General features: G+C 36.5%; 1 protein-coding gene across 3 annotated transcripts in view; it reads right to left on the bottom strand.

Annotated features, from left to right (window-relative positions):
- The window catches only part of MAP3K7 (mitogen-activated protein kinase kinase kinase 7), a 75080-nt gene that overhangs the window by 30049 nt on the left and 25398 nt on the right, over positions 1 to 19633 (bottom strand). For all 3 annotated transcript variants that reach the window (XM_046005906.1, XM_046005904.1, XM_046005905.1), the window contains exons 6-11: positions 13861 to 13985; positions 11035 to 11163; positions 9131 to 9261; positions 7246 to 7327; positions 4165 to 4295; positions 3358 to 3487 (exon numbers count right to left, since the gene is read on the bottom strand). In XM_046005906.1, the coding sequence (XP_045861862.1) occupies positions 3358 to 3487; positions 4165 to 4295; positions 7246 to 7327; positions 9131 to 9261; positions 11035 to 11163; positions 13861 to 13985 (728 nt within the window). The remainder of the gene's footprint in view (positions 1 to 3357; positions 3488 to 4164; positions 4296 to 7245; positions 7328 to 9130; positions 9262 to 11034; positions 11164 to 13860; positions 13986 to 19633) is intronic.

Here is a 19633-nt window from a genome sequence, read left to right as displayed (position 1 = left end):
AGAAAAGGCATGATTTAGAAGAAACAAACTATCAATAAAGATGTTTCACATACTAGTTTTATTAGCAGGAAAAGAAAACAAAAAGGACAGAGACAAACAAAGCTGCAGGGTAATAACAAAGCTAAATTTCAAACATGTTCACAGAAACAAACTACCTAAGTGAAATCACTAATAAGCGATGGGAGGGCTAGGATGAAAGTGGGAAGGGAGAGAAGAGTTAAAAAGAAATAAGCTGCCATATTTGTTTTAATCACACAAACACAGGAATATACGTTCAAATCAGATGTTTCTTGAAGTGTGCTATAAAGTAAAATTTGTGATTAAATGTAATTACTGAATTAAAGTGTGAAATGTTTATGCTTTTTAAAATAAATATTTACATATACTCCTATTAAACTGAATATTTACTGTACTTTCCAAAGTTCAAGGTGCATTTCCATTAAATGTGAACAGTATTAAAAGCTGGAGAGTATGAGTTTTTCAAAGTAAGGCAATCATAAAAAATCTGAACTATATAAAATTCAGTGATGTTCAACAGCATCTATTCTATATTGAGAGAGGGTAGGATAATTTAAATATGGTTGTTTTTAATCTAGTGAAATATCACTTCTGTAAGGAATAATTACAAACCAGTGCCTGACTAGAAAACTGACACTAGCAAAGATATAAAAACCGTTATAACACTTCTTTTTTTAGAGTAGCAATCATTATTTAGCAGTTCTAACTTGAATGATATCCTTCAAGTGAAAAGGTTCCCCAAGTGTGAAGATCTATCACTGTGTGCACTATTCATCTGCCACTACACTGAGATGCCCTCACTCCACAGAAAAACACCTGTGATTCAGAGACCAGGAAGGCTTATTAGTGGCTGGTGAGCTTCATTCAACTTGATCATTTATAAAGATCTTCTGTGTGGCCAAGACTGCCAGTCCCCTGCCAATCTCTATTCTTCCCTCCTTCTTAGCAACAGAACCCTGACTTTACTCAGGATAGCAGTGTTCCCAGATAAAAGATCACAGATCCTTTTTCCCTTTGCAGCCACGAGTAGCCATTTGACCATATTACTATAGCCGAAGGCATCTATATGGAAGTTGTTAAGGGGAACTTCTGGTAAAGATCCTTGAAAGAGCCTGGGCATGGACCCTTTGGCCTTTTCCTAATTTTCCTTTCTTGCTGCCTGGACTGTGGATATGATGACTGCCGATTATGATCGCTATTCTGGACCACAAAGGAACCTTGAGGATGGAAGCCACACAATAGGACTGTGGCCCAGAGATAGATGAGAGAGACCTAATGATCCTAGAGCCTACCTTCAAATTTCTTTATATGTGAAAAAGAAAGCTTATGTGTTCAAGACACTGTTATTCTGAATATTCTGTTATAGCTGATTCTAATGCTGGTACAATCAGTGTTCATTATTAGATGAAGACAAGTATAGTATGATGGTCCTCTGGAAAACTTCTTTCTGAAAAGAGCTCCACAAAAAAGGGAGAATATTCTATTTAGAAAACAAAACAAAACGAATGAATGAGAAAAAAGACCTAAAAAAACAAACAAACCAACCTGGTTAGCTAAGTTAAAAAATGTATATGAAAATACATGATACATGAAAATACACATGTATACACATATATGGTTAAAAGACCAGAGGTAAATACACAAAACTGTTAAGTGTTTAATTTCTTAGTAGGACAATTATGGAAAACTGTTTTTTTGGTTGTTTGTTTCCATTTCCACATTTCCCTTAAAAGAAATGTATTTACTTTTATAAATAGTTTCCCTCTACCCCTGGAAGAACTGAAAGAAAACAAATTAAGCCAGCATTACTAAGCTGAAACCTGGTTAGAAAGAAGGTTACAATTTCACTCAGGTAATAAAACACATACAATTGACCCTTGAACAATATGGGTTTCAATTGCGTGGGTCCAATTATATGTGATTAAAAAATATTGTATAGTATTGTAAATGTATTTTCCTTACAATGTTCTTTTTCTTTTTTTAAAGATTTTATTTATTTGACAGAGAGAGAAAGAGTACAAGCAGGGGAAGCAGCAGAGGGAGAGGGAGCCAGATGCGGGGCTCAATCCCAGGACCCTGGAATCATAACCCGAGCCAAAGGCAGAAGCCCACCCAACCGAGACACCCAGGTGCCCCTATTTTCCTTACAATATTCTTAATAACATGTTCTTTTCTCTAGTTTACTTTACTGTAAGAATACAGTAGAAAATACATATAGTATACAAAACATGTGTTAACTATTTGTTATTGGTAAGGCTTCAGGTCAGTATTAATAGTTAAGTTCTGGGAGAGTCTGGGAAAGTTACATGTGAATTTTCTTTCCTTTTTTTTTTTTTTTTAATGATTTTATTTATTTGAGTGAGAGCGAAAGCATGAGGGGGTGGGGAACAAAGGGAGAGGGAAAAGCAGGCTCTTCACTGAGAGTCTCTTCCCTGACACAGGGCTCGACCCCCTGATCCTCAGATTATGACCTGAGCTGAAGCCAGACACTTAACTGAGTCACTCAGGTACCTCTGGATTTTCATTTATTTATTTATTTAATTTTATTAGGTTTTATTTACTTATTTATGTAGGGAGACAGCATGAGCTGGGGGAGAGGGGTGAGAGAGGAAGAGTGAGAAGCTCAAGTAGACTCCCTGTCAGACACTCAAATGACTGAGTCACCCAAGCAGGCACCCTACATGTGGATTTTCAAATGCGTGGCAGGGTGATGCCCCGAACCTGGGCGATGTTCAAGGGTCAACTGTAATTGTTTTTGTGCTAACCAATGCTTTTGTAATTAATCCTTTTAAGAACTGAAAAGATGTAATTTAAATGCTAGCTTTTCCAAGATTGAATAAAATTACCACGATCTTTCATAGAGCAATTAAAAGAATTAGCTACACCCAACTTAGCTATTTTTGCTACTGGAAGGAAGAGGAGCAGATAGTAAGGCCAAATCACATTTGGATCTAGAGTACATTTTTCTACTACTTTCAAAACAAAGTATTTGCTATTATTTGAAGTCAGCACAAATTCTAGAAGAATCACTAAAAATCCTCTAAAACATTTTGGTTTTGGCAGAATTTCAATTTTCCACTTAAATTTTCAGTTCATGTTCGAGCTGAAAGAATTACAATTGATAAAAATATATTTTATGATCCAAATAACTTTACAAGTCATATCTGCTTTATTTGGAACTGGAGAAAAACATATAAATTATCTGCTAGAAGCTTAGAAAGTATCTTGTAAGCCTATATCCTGCTTTAAAAAATTTGATGACACAAAAAAATACTCCCACTACTGAAACAACTAAAACTACTCTTTCTACTCCTCTTCTGATTTTTATTTCCTTTTTACCTGTGGTTGCAGCAATCCTGGCTTCTATTTCAGACATGTCAGCACTCATCCTCTTGCCCTCGGAGGTTGGGGGCAAGCTTTCCACGCTGCTCCCACGGGAAGCTCCCAAGCTTAAACGTCCCGATTCACTCTGTTAAAATTATAGGTCAATTTGAATTACTGAAGCTCTTTAAATTGAAAAATCCTGGGCAGCCTAGGATGAGAAAGATATCACCTGAGATCCTTAATGGATTCTGTTCTGTTCTGAAAGAAAAGGGAAGTTTTAAGGGAGAGGAAGCTGCAGGGCTAAAGGACAGCAAGCTCCATAAGGGGCCTTTAGGAAAGGGTAGTCACTGGAGTTGGGAGTTAAAGGCTATAATTATGAGTTAACCTAAATGCCGCAGGTAAGATGAATGAAATCACTTAAAATACTTTTAAATCAATAATAGCAAAAATATATCTGGACAATATGAAACGATAGACTTAGGGCAAACTCCTTTAACTGGGTAGTAGAACCAAGAAATAAGCATTTTATTTTATTTTTTTTTTAGCATTTTTACATTTTTAATCATCAACCATTAAAGTTAGGGAACATCACAGGCAGGGAGTTGCACTGTTGGCAAAGGCAGCAAACATCAGAAGGAAAAATAATTTGGTCAGTGATAAATGGTAGGAGAATCTCATTTTATGTCTCTATTCTTATCTGTCTGCTTCAGTAACAAGATTCAGCATTTGTATAATGTAAGATAACAAATAATTTCGGTTAGTATAAAGTTATGACTACTAGTAAGGTCATCACATAATTTTACTTTTAGTAACAAAACAAACCTGTTGCTTTGCCTGATTTTTCAACAATTTTGATTCTAAGCGTTTAATAGTATCATTTGTGGCAGGAACTTGCTCCATATTAGTGTCACTTTTATTACTGGTATTTGTAGAAGCGATGTCCATGAATGAGCCTAGGAAAGTAGAAATATTTATGACTACAGGTTGGGAATAATACAGAGGCTTCATTCAATAATATATAACTTAAACTCTTTTCTAAACTAACAAGACACGAACAGAAACAAAATAAGACTTTTCAAGCCAATGAAGAGATCCAAACCCATTTTAAATGAATTTTAAGGATAACACAAAAAGGGAACCAAAATGTTTAGTCTTCTAAAAATCAAGGATGACTATAAGGTTCTTAGCCTCAACTAGTAAATCAGAGCAGCCATTAATCAAAGTTAGGAAGACAACAGGAGAAGTAAGTTTGAGAGGAATGTCAGGAACTTAGTTTTTGGAAAATAAGTTTGAGTTTCTATTAAAGATTTGTATATATTTTGACAGAGAGAAAAACAGCGAGAGAGGGAACACAAGCAGGGAGAGCGGAAGAGGGAGAAGCAAGCTTCTCGCCGAGCAGGGAGCCCAACATGGGGCTGGATGCCAGGACCCTGGGATCATGACCTGAGCCAAAGGCAGACGCTTAACCACTGAGTTCCTATTAGATATCAAGCAAGGAGTTGGATACAGGAGTATGAGGTTCAGGTCAGGGAGGGAAGAAAATATCAGCAAATAGATGGTATACAGAGCTGTATTATTGGATGAGACTACTGAGGAAACGAGTATAGAGAGATAAGCAAAAGAATATTAATGACTGAGCCCTAGGCATGCTGACATGAATAGGTTGGGAAGGTAAAATTACCAGCAAAGGAAACTATCAGAGAAAGTGGCCAGAGATAGAAGATGGAAATCCAGACTAGTAAGATATCCAAGAGACCAACTAAAGAAAGTGCTACATATAAGGAGAAAATAATGAACTGTGTCAAATGTCGCTGAAAGCCAAAAAAGATGACAACTGGGGGCGCTTTGGTGGCACAGTTGGTTAAGCATCCAACTCTTGGTTTTGGTTCATGTCAGGGTCATGAGATGGAGCCCCAAGTCAGGCTCTGTGCTCCTCAGGGAGTCTGCTTAACATTCCCTTCCTGTCTCCCTCTGCCTTTCCCCCACGCATATGGATGCACTTCCTCCCTCCCTCTGAAATAAATAAATCTTTAAAAAAAATGATGAGAACTGAAAATCATTTCAATTTAGTCATGTGGAGACAAATGGTGACCTTGATAAGAGCAATTCTGGAGTAGTGCTATAATAAAAGCCTCAACAGACTGGGCAATAGAGAATGAGGAAGAGAGAAGCTAAGAGGATGCAAATACAGACTATATATGCCCTGGGAATAATTCCAGTAGAAAGGCTGGTGATACAACAGACTGAGGGAAGAACTGCTGCAAAGAGCAGATGGGATATATTGCACAAGTAGACAAGTTTGCCTCTGGTGAGGAGCGTGGAGAGCTCAGCCATAGTAACAAAAAGAATGTAGAGCAGATGGGCACAGACACAGAGGTAGGTGGGCAGATGTAGTGGGGGAGCCTCTGGGAACTATCTTCTGATCATTCCAATTTTTCAAAGAAATAGGCAAATAGGATCAGCTAAAAGTGAAGAGGAGGTATTTGAAGTTTGAGGAGAGAGGCTAAAGTGTAAAATTAAGTCATCTAGGCAAGAGGAGACAAACTATAGTACAACCATCCAGCATCACTCTATCACTAAAGCATTTGAAGACAGTAAACACGTGTTATCTCCGGCCACATTCAGTTGCACAGTTACAGGCAATGGCAAGCCGAGTGTCAGATGAACCACTTGTGGTTTAGTCAAACAAGCCCAAGACAGGAAATTATAATAACTATCTGGAATTAAGTGAAGGGAGGATGAAAGGAAGGATCTAAGAGAACTGTGGCTCAGTGAAAAGATGGAAGGATCAAAGGCCTGAAGGTCTTTGGGTTGGGAAGGTAAAATTACCAGCAAAGGAAACTATCAGAGAAAGTGGCCAGAGACAGAAGATGGAAATCCAGGCTAGTATGATATCCAAGAGACCAACTAAAGAAAGTGCTACATATAAGGAGAAAATAATGAACTGTGTCAAATGTCGCTGAAAGCCAAAAAAGATGACAACTGGGGGCGCTTTGGTGGCACAGCTGGTTAAGCATCCAACTCTTGGTTTTGGTTCATGTCAGATCAGGGTCACATGAAGGTCACAGTACTTAAACAGGGACAGAGTTTGGAGGTGGTGGTAGAAACAAATAAAGAAATTTTAGAGGAGTTCACTTTAGAATTCAGAGCAACTTAAAGATTTTCAGTAAAAATAGAATTTGGGAAAAACTATTAAACCAGCTTAAAATAAATGTAATTATTTTTGAGGTGAAGGAAACATCAGCGAAAATATTTTTCAGTAAAAATAAAATTTTAAGTACAGGATAAATATATGTGTACATATACGCATGTATCTTTTAGTTGTAATTAAATTAATGAGTGCTTAAAATGCCATATATTTTGAAAAGCACAGTTTTTCTAAGTTAGAGACTTATTTCTACTGTCTCTTCTGATGATCACAAACTACAGATCCCACTACTACTTCGTATTTAGAAAACTAAGGAACCTTGAACTAAAAATAAGAGTTCTTAAATAAGAGTTTCTATATACTCTTCTATAAAGACCAAAAAGTAGAGTGTTCATGATGAAAAAATATGTTTTTTAAACTTACAATGATTTCTAATATTATTTGGTTTACCCATATCTGTGTAAAAATGATTATTTTTCAAATAAAGAATGACATTCCCATCAATACAATATATTATATTTTTATATTTAACTATACAAGGATTCTAAGATTTGGAAGCAAGACTTTAGTAACTCTTTAATCTGGGTACCTTCCTGAAGAATGATGCACCTGGAAATCCAAATTGCAGTCAATTATATGAAATGAAGAAATTAAAATGCAAATGGAGACATCATTCATTGCCTCTTGATTATAATTTCATGGGAACAGAGACAAAAAAAAAATTAAGTTATTACTCTTCCCATCTATCCATTTACCTGTACTGGTGGCAGAGTTGCTCTGTCCTTCATCTGAATACTGACAAGGATACTGTAATGGCTCATCTGCTCCTGGAAAGTACTATATATGAAAAAGTAAATCAAAATTTAAAATTTCTTTAATACAAAATAAATACTGTAAGAGTTAACTTGAAGAATACATATTAATTATTTCCTTGTCCTGGGATGTGAAAGTAGTGGAGATGGTGCTTTATTTTCCCTACGGCACATACTGAATTTATAGATGTCTAAACTCAGTATATGCCTTAAGTTTGTGATTTTGCAAAGATGGTGATAATGTGCTACTCTTTTAAATTTCAACTGTGATCAATGCTGTGTATGTACTTAAGTAGTATCTATTTTACATAGAGCCTAGATACTCAAGAAAACAGCTATATTTTTCTAGAGGAACATATCAAATATAATAGAATCATTCTTTGTAATTAGGTAAAATGTATTTATGTTCTCATAGCACCGATACAAACTTTCAAATTGTTAAAATTATTGTCAGTCTGACAACTGAGCTTGGTATGCCAGAGAATAATTGTTAGAATATTTTGAATATCAAAGACAGATTATGGCTGTTCCTCTATAAAATGGATACACAATATTGGAAATTTTGCTGGTCAAAAATTAAAATTCAGGGGGCGCCTGGGTGGCTCAGTGGGTTAAAGCCTCTGCCTTTGGCTCGGGTCATGATCTCAGGGTCCTGGGATCAAGCCCTGTGTGGGGCTCTCTGCTCAGCAGGGAGCCTGCTTCCCCCCACCGCTCTGCCTGCCTCTCTGCCTACTTATGATCTCTGTCTGTCAAATAAATAAATAAAATCTTAAAAAAAACCAAAACCTAGAATTCAGGGAAAAAAAGAAAGGTGTTCTTTTCAAATCAGACAAAGCAGATATAAGTACAATGACAATCTGAACAATTTATATATCCCAATGTTTTAAGGTATCTCAATATGAAAAACTAAGTTGTGTTCTTATGAGCACATCTTTAGGGTCTAGAATTCTACACGTAGCTGGCACCCACATATGATGGGTTATAAGCTTTAATCAAATTAGTTCAAGCTTGGTTTGCCTAAATCATTTTCAATAGAATAAACAAATCTTTGGCCATCTAGGAAGTCTACATTTAAGGAGACTGAAAGGTTCTTCTACCGAGCAAAATTATTCTACTGTTCTAAAATTCAGGCACTTTCATAAGTATGTGAAGTTTTAAAGTCAAAGTACCACTTGGGAGATTTTGTTAATGTACCAAAAACTAGAGGCCTAAAATTATTCAAATAATTCTAAGTGTTTGCTTATAGACTAAGAAATTTTGATAATCATTTGAAAGGATTCTTCTAAATTAAAAATTTCTATCTATTAAGTCCTAGATGTTTAACTTTTTAATGGTACAAGAAAAGCTAAAAATATGTGATGAAACACCAGAAGGTAAAAATCATGAAATACATGTGTCTGGGAATACAACCATTCTATTGCCTTGCATAAATGCTTGATGAAGACCTATATTCAAGAAAATTTCAAATTTAGTTTGTCAAGTATTAGAGTAAGAAAATACGCAAGCCCTGTATAAAGACATCGAATTTAACTTCTCAGATTACAGATGAGGCAACAGGCCCCCAAACAAACACATTTGTTCACTAAATTAAGCAGGAGGAAAAAGCAAGTTCAGAAATCTAGTTAAGCTATCCTTCCATTACAAAGAACTAGATTTTTTCCCCCAAAATAAGTCTTCTGCTCTGATTATATGAGTAATAAATGCCCATTCTAACTTGGACAATAAGTATAAAGCAGAGAACAACAATATGTCTTTTCACTTTAAAATCCCAAACTCAGTATCTATCAAATTCCCCTAAATCCAAAGCCCCTCAAAAGAAGGATTATACCCGCATCAAGTGAGTCATTATTTTCACAATTTCCTCCATTGAAGGGCGCTGAGAAGGATCTTTAGACCAACAACGAGTCATCAGGCTCTCAATGGGCTTAGGTAAATTTTTGATCAGTGGTGGTCGAGTACCTATAATTGAAAATTAGAGGGGGGGAAAGAATGGATTTACCCAAAGAATGGTGTAAGCTTTTTATATGTACTCCCAATACAGTATTTATTTTATAGATCTTGTAATTTAAGATTTATTTTGGAATAATAAAAGTACTTTTTTTTGTCTATTAGGCTATTAGGTTTACATTATATTTTCATAAAGGGGAAGGTACACCTTTTGCAAAGTTAAATTAAAATTTTTATATGCAGTACAGTAGGACTAAGACTGAGAAATAATATCTCATTTGTTCTACACATTGTTCTTTTAACAAGTAATAATGGCTTAAGGGGTGCTTTGAGGTAATCTTACTTGAACTAGGTTTTCAGATTCACTATAAAAATTTCAAATGTGTTTGAAAAATCACCTTCCATAACAGAAAAGTCATCAACTATGGTGTTATACTCACTGATCTCTAAATGACTTTTGTCAGTGGCAGACCGTTCTGGCTGCTGTGAATCCATCACTTCACCAACAGAAAACTGTCAACTTTTGTGTAATTACCAAGATTAACAGAGAGGTCCCTAACTGAAAAAGAGCCTCAAATATAATGAAATCTTTGTAATTTTACCAACTAACAAGTTAGTTCTTTTATTCAGTACTTCCCTGACAATTATTTACTGACAATTAATAGAAAAACAAAACACACTGTTTTAGTCAATGGTCTAGCATTCCCTACAATGACATTAAAGGTAGTAAAATGAAAGGCAGTACAGGAAACTAAAAAGAACACTTAGAATTACTCATATGATAGTACTGTTTGACAAGTCTATGAATGACCTAGTTAGGCAGGTATTTGTATGATCTGTGGAATAGTGTACTAAAATGCCAATAAAATTTAAATGCCATAATCAGAATGATTATAACCAATTGACAGAAATTAAATAATAGAGAATGATAAAATTAAAAAGGTTAAGCAATTTCCCTCCATGAAGAGTTTATTTTCCCAAATCAAATGTGAAATAACTTGATTAATGAAGAACATGTATTTTAATATCCTCAGTGGTTAGAAACATCACAACTACATGTCTAAAAAAAGCAGGAGGAATAAAGGACACTGAGCTCATAAGTCAATGTAAGTTAAAAATAGGGACACTGGGAATCAGAAATATCTGGATGGGAATCCCAGCAATACTTTACTAATCTAATGACCCTGAGTAACTTCCTTTCCCTCTATAAGTCTTGGTTTCTGTGAAATCGTATAACTGTTAAATGAAGCAATAACATACTCCCCTGATAAGGATGAATGAGAAGATAAAAAGAAAGCATATGTGAAGCAATTTATGTTTTGCCTTTATGAATAGCTGAAGTAACAATTCTTATTATTATTCTTTGCTCCATCAGGAGAAAAGGCTATACCTCCTCAATTACCTTAACCTTGATAAAGATTTTATTTATTTATTTATTTATTTTTAAGTTTTATTTTCTCCACAAAGTCCAATCTGAAGCTTCTCTATCCCCTAGAGAAAGCCAACCTAGGTAGTCGGCTCTGGCTGTCTACTGATGGCCTTTCCTTAATTAGCAGGATCAGCAGACCTCCTCAGCCGTGGGCAAAGGACAGGACCACTCTCAGTCCTGCCCTACCTGATTCTGGGGGTGAGAAGGAGGGTAGGAGACTGATGACAGCAAAGTATTCTGGTAACAAAGAATTGGACATTTTAATGTTAGAGATAAATGGTCTTCTTTGGGGTAGATACAATTGTCCAGACAGAAAATACGCAAAATATATAAAAGAAAAATTTCTTTTTACGAACCGTTATGAACAGCCCACATGATACGGAAAGCTGGGCCACCAATCTCATCAAAGGGTTTCCGACGTGTTATCACTTCCCAAAGGATAATACCCCAGCTGAAGACATCACATTTTTCACTGTAATTGCTACCTAGAGAAAAAGGTGGTATAATTTCAAGACTCTTTCCCACATGACTTACAGGAACAACTGCTTTCATAAATTTTGAAGAATGAGCACTATGTACAAAAACAGGAGGATGCTGCATGTATAGCTCAGAAATTACTCTTTCTTAATTTCTTAAGTAACTTAAGTCTCTGCAACAAAAGATTTATTTATGAACTGAATATTAATGATGCACTAAAAAAACCCACCTTAGAGAGGTGGTCATTTTCTACCTTTTCATGGAGAGGCACAGGATTTGTCTTTTATTTATTCAGACTTTCATTTTCTGTGGGGCAGAGTATAAGACATTTGTACTTTCCTTTCTTTCACTTTAAGAATTTAATTTCATTCTTAAATTTTCCTCCCCCATTCATTACTCTACTATCACAGCAGAAGAAATTTCTAATTAAATGATAAAACTTTCCTTTCAATATCTGGTAAGACAAAATTCTTAATTTGCAAACTTTAAAGTTGTAAGCAGTGAAAATGACGGATAACAAATTTATAGTAAGCAGATTATGCTGCAAAATTTATGGGATCACTAAATTGGGCCAATTAGCAAAATAAACAGCAAAAAAACTCTCCAAACCCCTAAAATCCATGTAAGAATGACTACAGTACCACACATGCACTAAGAAGTATACTGTAAGCACTAAAATATTAAAATCTAATTTGGGTAACAGGGACTGACATCTTTCAGAAATGAAGAAATCACTAAAGCCTTACAGTATGAACTTTATTACTCTGAATTATTTCTGGTCTCTGGTATAAATAAGTCTTTTTGCTCTTCACACTACAGTAATACTATATGATTTTAACTCACAGAAAAGCATTTTAAATGAATTGTTTCAGGGGCACCTATGTGGCTCAGTCGGTTAAGCGTCTGCCTTCAGCTCAGGTCACAATCCCATGGTCCTGGGATCGAGCCCCACACAGGGCTCCCTGCTCCATGGAGAGCCTGATTCTCCCTCTCCCTCTGCTTGCCACTCCCCCTGCTTGTACACATGTGCTATCAAACAAATAAATAAAATCTTTTAAAAAATTGAATAGTTTTAAATCAATGTATTCTGTATATGAACTTAAAAACAGGAAACACTATTTAATTTTGTACAATTTAATGTCTGCTGGTTCATTCACTTTTTAACTGAATTTTATGGCAAAACAATTCCACTGAAGAGACCAACTGCATGGCAAATTTCTCTTTCTCTCAGGTGGCTAAAAGCAAAGAAACAAAAAAACTTTAAATTCATCAAAAATAAAAGAAATAAGCCATAATCAGAATCTGATTATTGAACATACCTGAATTTAATGGACATACTTTCTAACACACAAATCATACATCTTCAGTTCAACTTTTCTCATTTAAAAGATAACTTGATGCTTTCATACAGAAAGGTATTATGAAATTTATGGATCATTCTTTTAGAACTTGAGTGAGATACAGAGATGTAAAAGAAATTAAACATCTCATCCTTTACTTGTCTTTCTCAGTATCCTATTTCTACCAAATTACTTGCATTCCCTTTAAGGCATGCTCATTTAGACTGTCAATTTTTAATTGCTAGGAAATCAATACAAAGTACAGCTGATTCTAGTTATTCTTGGTGTCTATGTTCTATAAAGTTTCTGTGAAGACTGGACTAGTGAAAGCTGAGTCAATTGCTCAATGGGGGCAATCAGGGTTAGGTTCCTGTGATCCTCTTAATGTCATTGATCAGTATATAACCTTGTTTTATATGGGTTTCTGTTTAAGACACCTTATTTAATATATATGTGAGTTCATTAACACTGACCTCATGGAACAGCACTACAACTCCTGTCTGAATAAAGATTAGCTAGCATATTTCTCTGTTAAGACATATCACGGCCTTGTTATACTTAGGACCACTAGAAAGCCTTCAATGCTGCCCTTGGAGGCCATCTTAAACAGCGAAATCACCAACAAAAAGCATATAAAAAATGAAAAAAACACAGCACTAAGTAGATCTTTAAAATGACACAATGTAAGAGCCAAAATAAGAAGAAGGCAGTGTGTTGCCTTGTTCCTTAGCTGAGAACATATGTTGGACGACTCAAAATTTTCCCCTGCTCTATACATGCCTGCAAATAACCATGAATACTGATTTTCAGGTTAAAAATAAGCACATTTTACAGTTGCAATAGGTGGACTATGAGCATGAGGCTTGACTGTACATATACTTGAACTTGCATAGGACACTGCTAGACAACACAAATCTTGCTATGAGATTTAAGATCTAGGGCTGTATTTATTTACTGCCTCTTAGACTTTAGTACAGTTGACCTGTGAATACTGGTATGAATAAATGTAGTTCTCTGTTTTCTTCATAACATTTTCTTTTTTCATTTATTTTCATGTAAGAGTACAGTATATACATACATAAACACGTGTTAAAAGGCTGTTTATTTTATCATTAATGCTTAAGGTCAACAGTTGTCTATTAGTATTTAAGTTTGGGGGAGTCAAAAGTTACATGTGGATTTCCAACTGCATGGGATGGTCAGCACCAATAACCTCTATGTTGTTCAAGGGTCAACTGTATATCCTTTCTAGTATGTACTATAAAGAAATAAAACAACTGAAACAGGGTAAAGCCATAAACACACTCTGGATGTACATGGAGTAAGAAGGCAGATTATCAATTACGACATGCTTTTGTCATTTACCTTCAAAAACTTCAGGTGCCATCCAAGCAGCACTCCCCTTGTTATTGGTCATATGAGTCTGAATGTCACAGGCTGTACCAAAGTCACAGATTTTTAATACTGTCCCGCCTGCAACCAGCAGCAAGCTGTTTACAAAACAAACAAAAACAAAGGTTGTTAAGACCAACACTTGATTATCTACAATAAAAGAGGAGGCATTTGTGGTAATAGAAATGGTTAAGCAAAATGTCATCAACTTTTGTCAAACGCTTCTTGGTCACTCTAATAGCTCAATGGTTCAGAGGAATATTAGCAAGAAATAAATCACCTTAACCTAGTTCTCTTAGGGAGACTGCTAGATCCACATTTTGATGTCTTCATCTCTATCTCCATAATCTTTCCTGGCTATACATCTCTCTGGGCCAAAATAAAATATGGATTTAAAAAAGTTCTAGTAGGCCAACATTATGTGTTCTAAAATAGAAGTAAATGGATATCAATACTTTTTTAAGTCACTTGTCCCCTAAATTCAATCTACCTACTACAGTGTTTTTTAAGCCAATGGGCTGTAGCTGGAAGTGATGTACTTCACTTTTAAGCCTGGCCATAAAAATCTCCCACATATATATATTCCTTTTCCTTTCCTCATATGCCATGGAGTGCAGAGGATTTTGAGCTACAAGGAGCCTGGGATCCTGAGCCACCATATGAGAAACTTGCTACTTCATTTTGGACTTCACATGAGTGAAAAAAAAAAACTTGTATTTTGTAAAGCCATGAGATTTCAGAGCTTACCTACTGTAACAGTGCAACTCTAACCGATATAAGAAATTGGTATAGAAGTGGATGCTGCTATAACAAAAATCTAATATATTTGATATTAGTTTAGCAACAGGCAGCAAGAAAGCTAAAACTGGAGGCTGTAAAGATACCGATCCATGTAATGACATGGCAAAACATTTTGTAAAAATTGTCTCCTATGATAATCTGTGGCCTTGAAGGACTGGAAAAGCTGACTGCTTCTAAACTCCAAATAGCAGGAAATAAGACTGACAAAAGCCCTTAAGACTAAGTACTGCAGCAAAGAACAAATTAAGAGAAAATACTTCCCACCCGAACGTAATAGTTTAGTTAAAATGTTCCACTAAGAAAAGGCAATGTGGCCAGAAATCAAAGAAACCAGGTTCAAGATTTTGCCTAAGAAAGAATTCTGGTAATAGTCACAGGCATATGAAATAGACTGGAACCAGGGCGATCATAAGCTTACTCTTGAGGAAATTAATATTGTCAAATGAACCACAAATTTCTAAATAAGACTTTTGATTATTTTGAGTCTTACAACAATCCTCAGGAGCCCAGATCTACATAACCAGTGTGCAGCTGTGAAATCTGTACAGCTTTGGAGAGTATACACCAATACCCACATCTGGCATGGTATAAAGAATGCACAAGGGGGAACCCACAAAAGGATGAAGCTTGGAATCATGAGCAATGGAAAAGGGAGTTCCTTTTCAAGGGCCGAAGGTCTGATCAAGACCCCTCTTACAAATCCAGGGCAGAGGGACCAGACGATGCCAAGACTTCACCCCTATAGACTGGGAACTACTGTATGCCTCCATGCTTCCCTTTCCCCAGTGGAAAGTTTTACTGCTTGTCCCATCTTTCAGCTATTATGTATTGGGTGAATGGGGAGAGACAGGGGTGACAGATAACTTGTCCGTTCTATACATTTGTTTCCAAACTATGGAAGGCCACATCCAGACCAGGTGGAGGACTGCATGTCATCTTGAGCTGTTCATCCGGATGGTGAACTGGATGGTGACTGTTAGAGCCTTTGGAATGTTTAACTGGCAAAGAGCTGTGAGTGGTTCTAATCTGTGGTTACAGCAGTAAATACTCTGGTGACTGGGACTGGCCATCTGCTCATAAAAGCCATCCCCTTCTTCCTCTGGGGCATACAAGACATTTCCCAACTTCTACTGTAGGTGATTATACCTAAGACTAAGCTGTGGCCACTGATACGTAGGTAGTGGGAGGGTCACTTCTAGGCCTTGTCCAAAAAACATCTCATATGTGATCTCCATTCTCTTTATCTGCTGGCTAAATGCTTAAGTTCCCAAAGTCCTGGAGGACGGTGGAAGTACAAGACGGAGGGAGCTTAACTGAGTCCTTTAATGACAATATGGAAGGTCATCTGCCAAATAGGAACCCCTCTTTTGGATTTCACATGCATGAGCAATAAATTTCTATTGTGATAAGCCCAGTATTAGCTACAGCAGCTGGTTTTAACTAATATTCCTAGCTATTAGGATTCCTTTAAAGAAACTCATACTCAAGAGTTTTAGGTTTTTTATATCCCAATGTAACTTATTACTCCTATAAAAACTGAAATGAATATAAAGCATTTTAAAAGTGCAAAAAGAACTAGGAAAGTAAAAGACAATTTTATTACCTTACTCAAAAGTTAAACATTTAAAATAAATGTGTAAAATACTCCCATATCATTACCAAAAAAGCTGAAAGTCACATGTAAACAAAAATTCTACTTGTGTTCTATAAAGAAATAATTCTTTATTTTGAATCCCTTTCAACCACCTTCTTTTACACGCAAAAAGATATTTTTGTTTTACATAGCCAACATTTATCTTAATTTATTTTTACTTATATTGTTTCACCATTCCTTCTTGAATCTTATACTTGTCCTACATAACCATTCTTTCTATCCCAACTACCCTCAATTAAGGTCCATTTATAGTGAATTCTCTCAGGTTTTGTTTCGAAACGTCCTTAACTCCCACCCTTCTCCTTAGAAAGTAATTTAGGAAAGGTACACTATTTTCTCTCAGCTCTGTGAAGTTATGATTCCAGTTTTCCAGATTCTACTAATGGTGCTGGAAACTGTACTTCAGTCTGTCAATACTTGTGATTTAAAAAAAAAAAAAAATTGGAGGGGGAGGCGAACCATAAGAGACTATGGACTCTGAAAAACAACCTGAGGGTTTTGAAGAGTCAGGGGTGGGAGGTTAGGGGAACAGGTGGTGGGTAATAGGGAGGGCACATTTTGCATGGAGCACTGGGTGTTGTGCAAAAACAATGAATACTGTTAAGCTGAAAAATAAATAAATTAAAAAAAAATCTCCCTTTTGTTTTCGTTCTTCTGTAACTTCACTAAGGTGTGTCACAGGTAGACTTCATTTATCCTGTTTAGAAATCATACCTTTGTCCAGAAAATTCCTGGCCAATCTCTCTTTTTATTTTTTATTTTTTTTTAATTAATTTATTTATTTTTATTTGCTTATTTACAGCATAACAGTGTTCATTGTTTTGGCATCACACCCAGTGCTCCATGCAGTATGTGCCCTCCCTATTACCCACCACCTGGTTCCTCAACCTCCCACCCCACCCCACCCCCTCCCGCCGCCCCTTCATAACCCTCTGGTTGTTTTTCAGAGTCCATAGTCTCTCATGGTTCATCTCCCCTTCCAGTTTCCCTCAACTCCCTCTCCTCTCCATCTCCCCATGTCCTCCATGTTATTTGTTATGCTCCACAAATAAGTGAGACCATATGATACTTGACTCTCTCTGCTTGACTTATTTTGCTCAGCATAATTTCTTCCAGTCCTGTCCATGTTGCTACAAAAGTTGGGTATTCGTCCTTTCTGATGGAGGCATAATACTCCATTGTGTATATGGACCACATCTTCCTTATCCATTCATCCGTTGAAGGGCATCTTGGTTCTTTCCACAGTTTGGCGACCGTAGCCATTGCTGCAATAAACATTGGGGTACAAATGGCCCTTCTTTTCACTACATCTGTATCTTTGGGGTAAATACCCAGCAGTGCAATTGCAGGGTCATAGGGAAGCTCTATTTTTAATTTCTTCAGGAATCTCCACACTGTTCTCCAAAGTGGCTGCACTAACTTGCATTCCCACCAACAGTGTAAGAGGGTTCCCCTTTCTCCACATCCTCTCCAGCACACGTTGTTTCCTGTCTTGCTAATTTTGGCCATTCTAACTGGTGTTAGGTGGTATCTCAATGTTGTTTTAATTTGAATCTCCCTGATGGCTAGTGATGATGAACATTTTTTCATGTGTCTGATAGCCATTTGTATGTCTTCGTTGGAGAAGTGTCTATTCATATCTTCTGCCCATTTTTTGATATGATTATCTGTTTTGTGTGTGTTGAGTTTGAGAAGTTCTTTGTAGATCCTGGATATCAACCTTTTGTCTGTACTGTCATTTACAAATATCTTCTCCCATTCCGTGGGTTGCCTCTTTGTTTTGTTGACTGTTTCCTTTGCTGTGCAGAAGCTTTTGATCTTGATGAAGTCCCAAAAGTTCATTTTTGCTTTTGTTTCCTTGGCCTTTGGAGACTTATCTTGAAAGAAGTTGCTGTGGCTGATATCGAAGAGGTTACTGCCTATGTTCTCCTCTAGGATTCTGAGAGATTCCTGTCTCACGTTGAGGTCTTTTATCCATTTCGAGTTTATCTTTGTGAACGGTGTAAGAGAATGGTCGAGTTTCATTCTTCTACATATCGCTGTCCAGTTTTCCCAGCACCATTTATTGAAGAGACTGTCTTTTTTCCATTGAATATTTTTTCATGTTTTGTCGAAGATTATTTGACCATAGAGTTGAGGGTCCATATCTGGGCTCTCCACTCTGTTCCACTGGTCTATGTGTCTGTTTTTATGCCAGTACCACGCTGTCTTGGTGATCACAGCTTTGTAGTAAAGCTTGAAATCGGGGTAACGTGATGCCGCCAGTTTTGTTTTTGTTTTTCAACATTTCCTTAGCAATTCGGGGTCTCTTCTGACTCCATACAAATTTTAGGATTATTTGCTCCAGCTCTTTGAAAAATATCAGTGGAATTTTGATCGGAATGGCATTAAAAGTATAGATTGCTCTAGGCAGTATAGACATTTTAACAATGTTTATTCTTCCAATCCAAGAGCATGGAACAGTCTTCCATCTTTTTGTGTCTTCTTCAGTTTCTTTCATGAGTGTTCTGTAGTTCCTCGAGTACAGGTCCTTTACTTCTTTGGTTAGGTTTATGCCCAGGTATCTTATGGTTCTTGGTGCTATAGTAAATGGAATCGATTCTCTAATTTCCCTTTCTGTATTTTCATTGTTAGTGTATAAGAAAGCCACTGATTTCTGTACATTGACTTTGTATCCTGCCACGTTACTGAATTGCTGTATGAGTTCTAGTAGTTTGGGGGTGGAGTCTTTGGGGTTTTCCATATAAAGAATCATGTCATCTGCGAAGAGAGAGAGTTTGACTTCTTCCTTGCCAATTTGGATACCTTTTATTTCTCTTTGTTGTCTGATTGCCGTTGCTAGAACTTCTAATACTATGTTGAACAAGAGTGGTGAGAGTGGGCATCCTTGTCGTGTTCCTGATCTCAACGGGAAGGCTGCAAGCTTTTTCCCATTGAGGATGATATTTGCTGTGGGTCTTTCATAGATAGATTTTATGAAGCTGAGGAATGTTCCCTCTATCCCTATACTTTGAAGCATTTTCATCAGGAACGGATGCTGGATTTTGTCAAATGCTTTTTCTGCATCAACTGAGAGGACCATGTGGTTCTTCTCTCTTCTCTTATTGATGTGTTCTATCACACTGATTGATTTGCGAATGTTGAACCAACCTTGCAACCCAGGGATGAATCCCACCTGGTCATGGTGGATAATCTTTTGAATGTGCTGCTGGATCCTGTTTGCTAGGATCTTGTTGAGAATCTTTGCATCCATATTCATCAGTGATATTGGTCTGAAATTCTCCTTTTTGG

This window comes from Meles meles, chromosome 5 (assembly GCF_922984935.1).
Source record: "Meles meles chromosome 5, mMelMel3.1 paternal haplotype, whole genome shotgun sequence".
In the NCBI taxonomy this organism is placed as follows: Eukaryota; Metazoa; Chordata; class Mammalia; order Carnivora; family Mustelidae; genus Meles; species Meles meles.
This window is presented reverse-complemented; position numbering and strand designations above follow the sequence as displayed.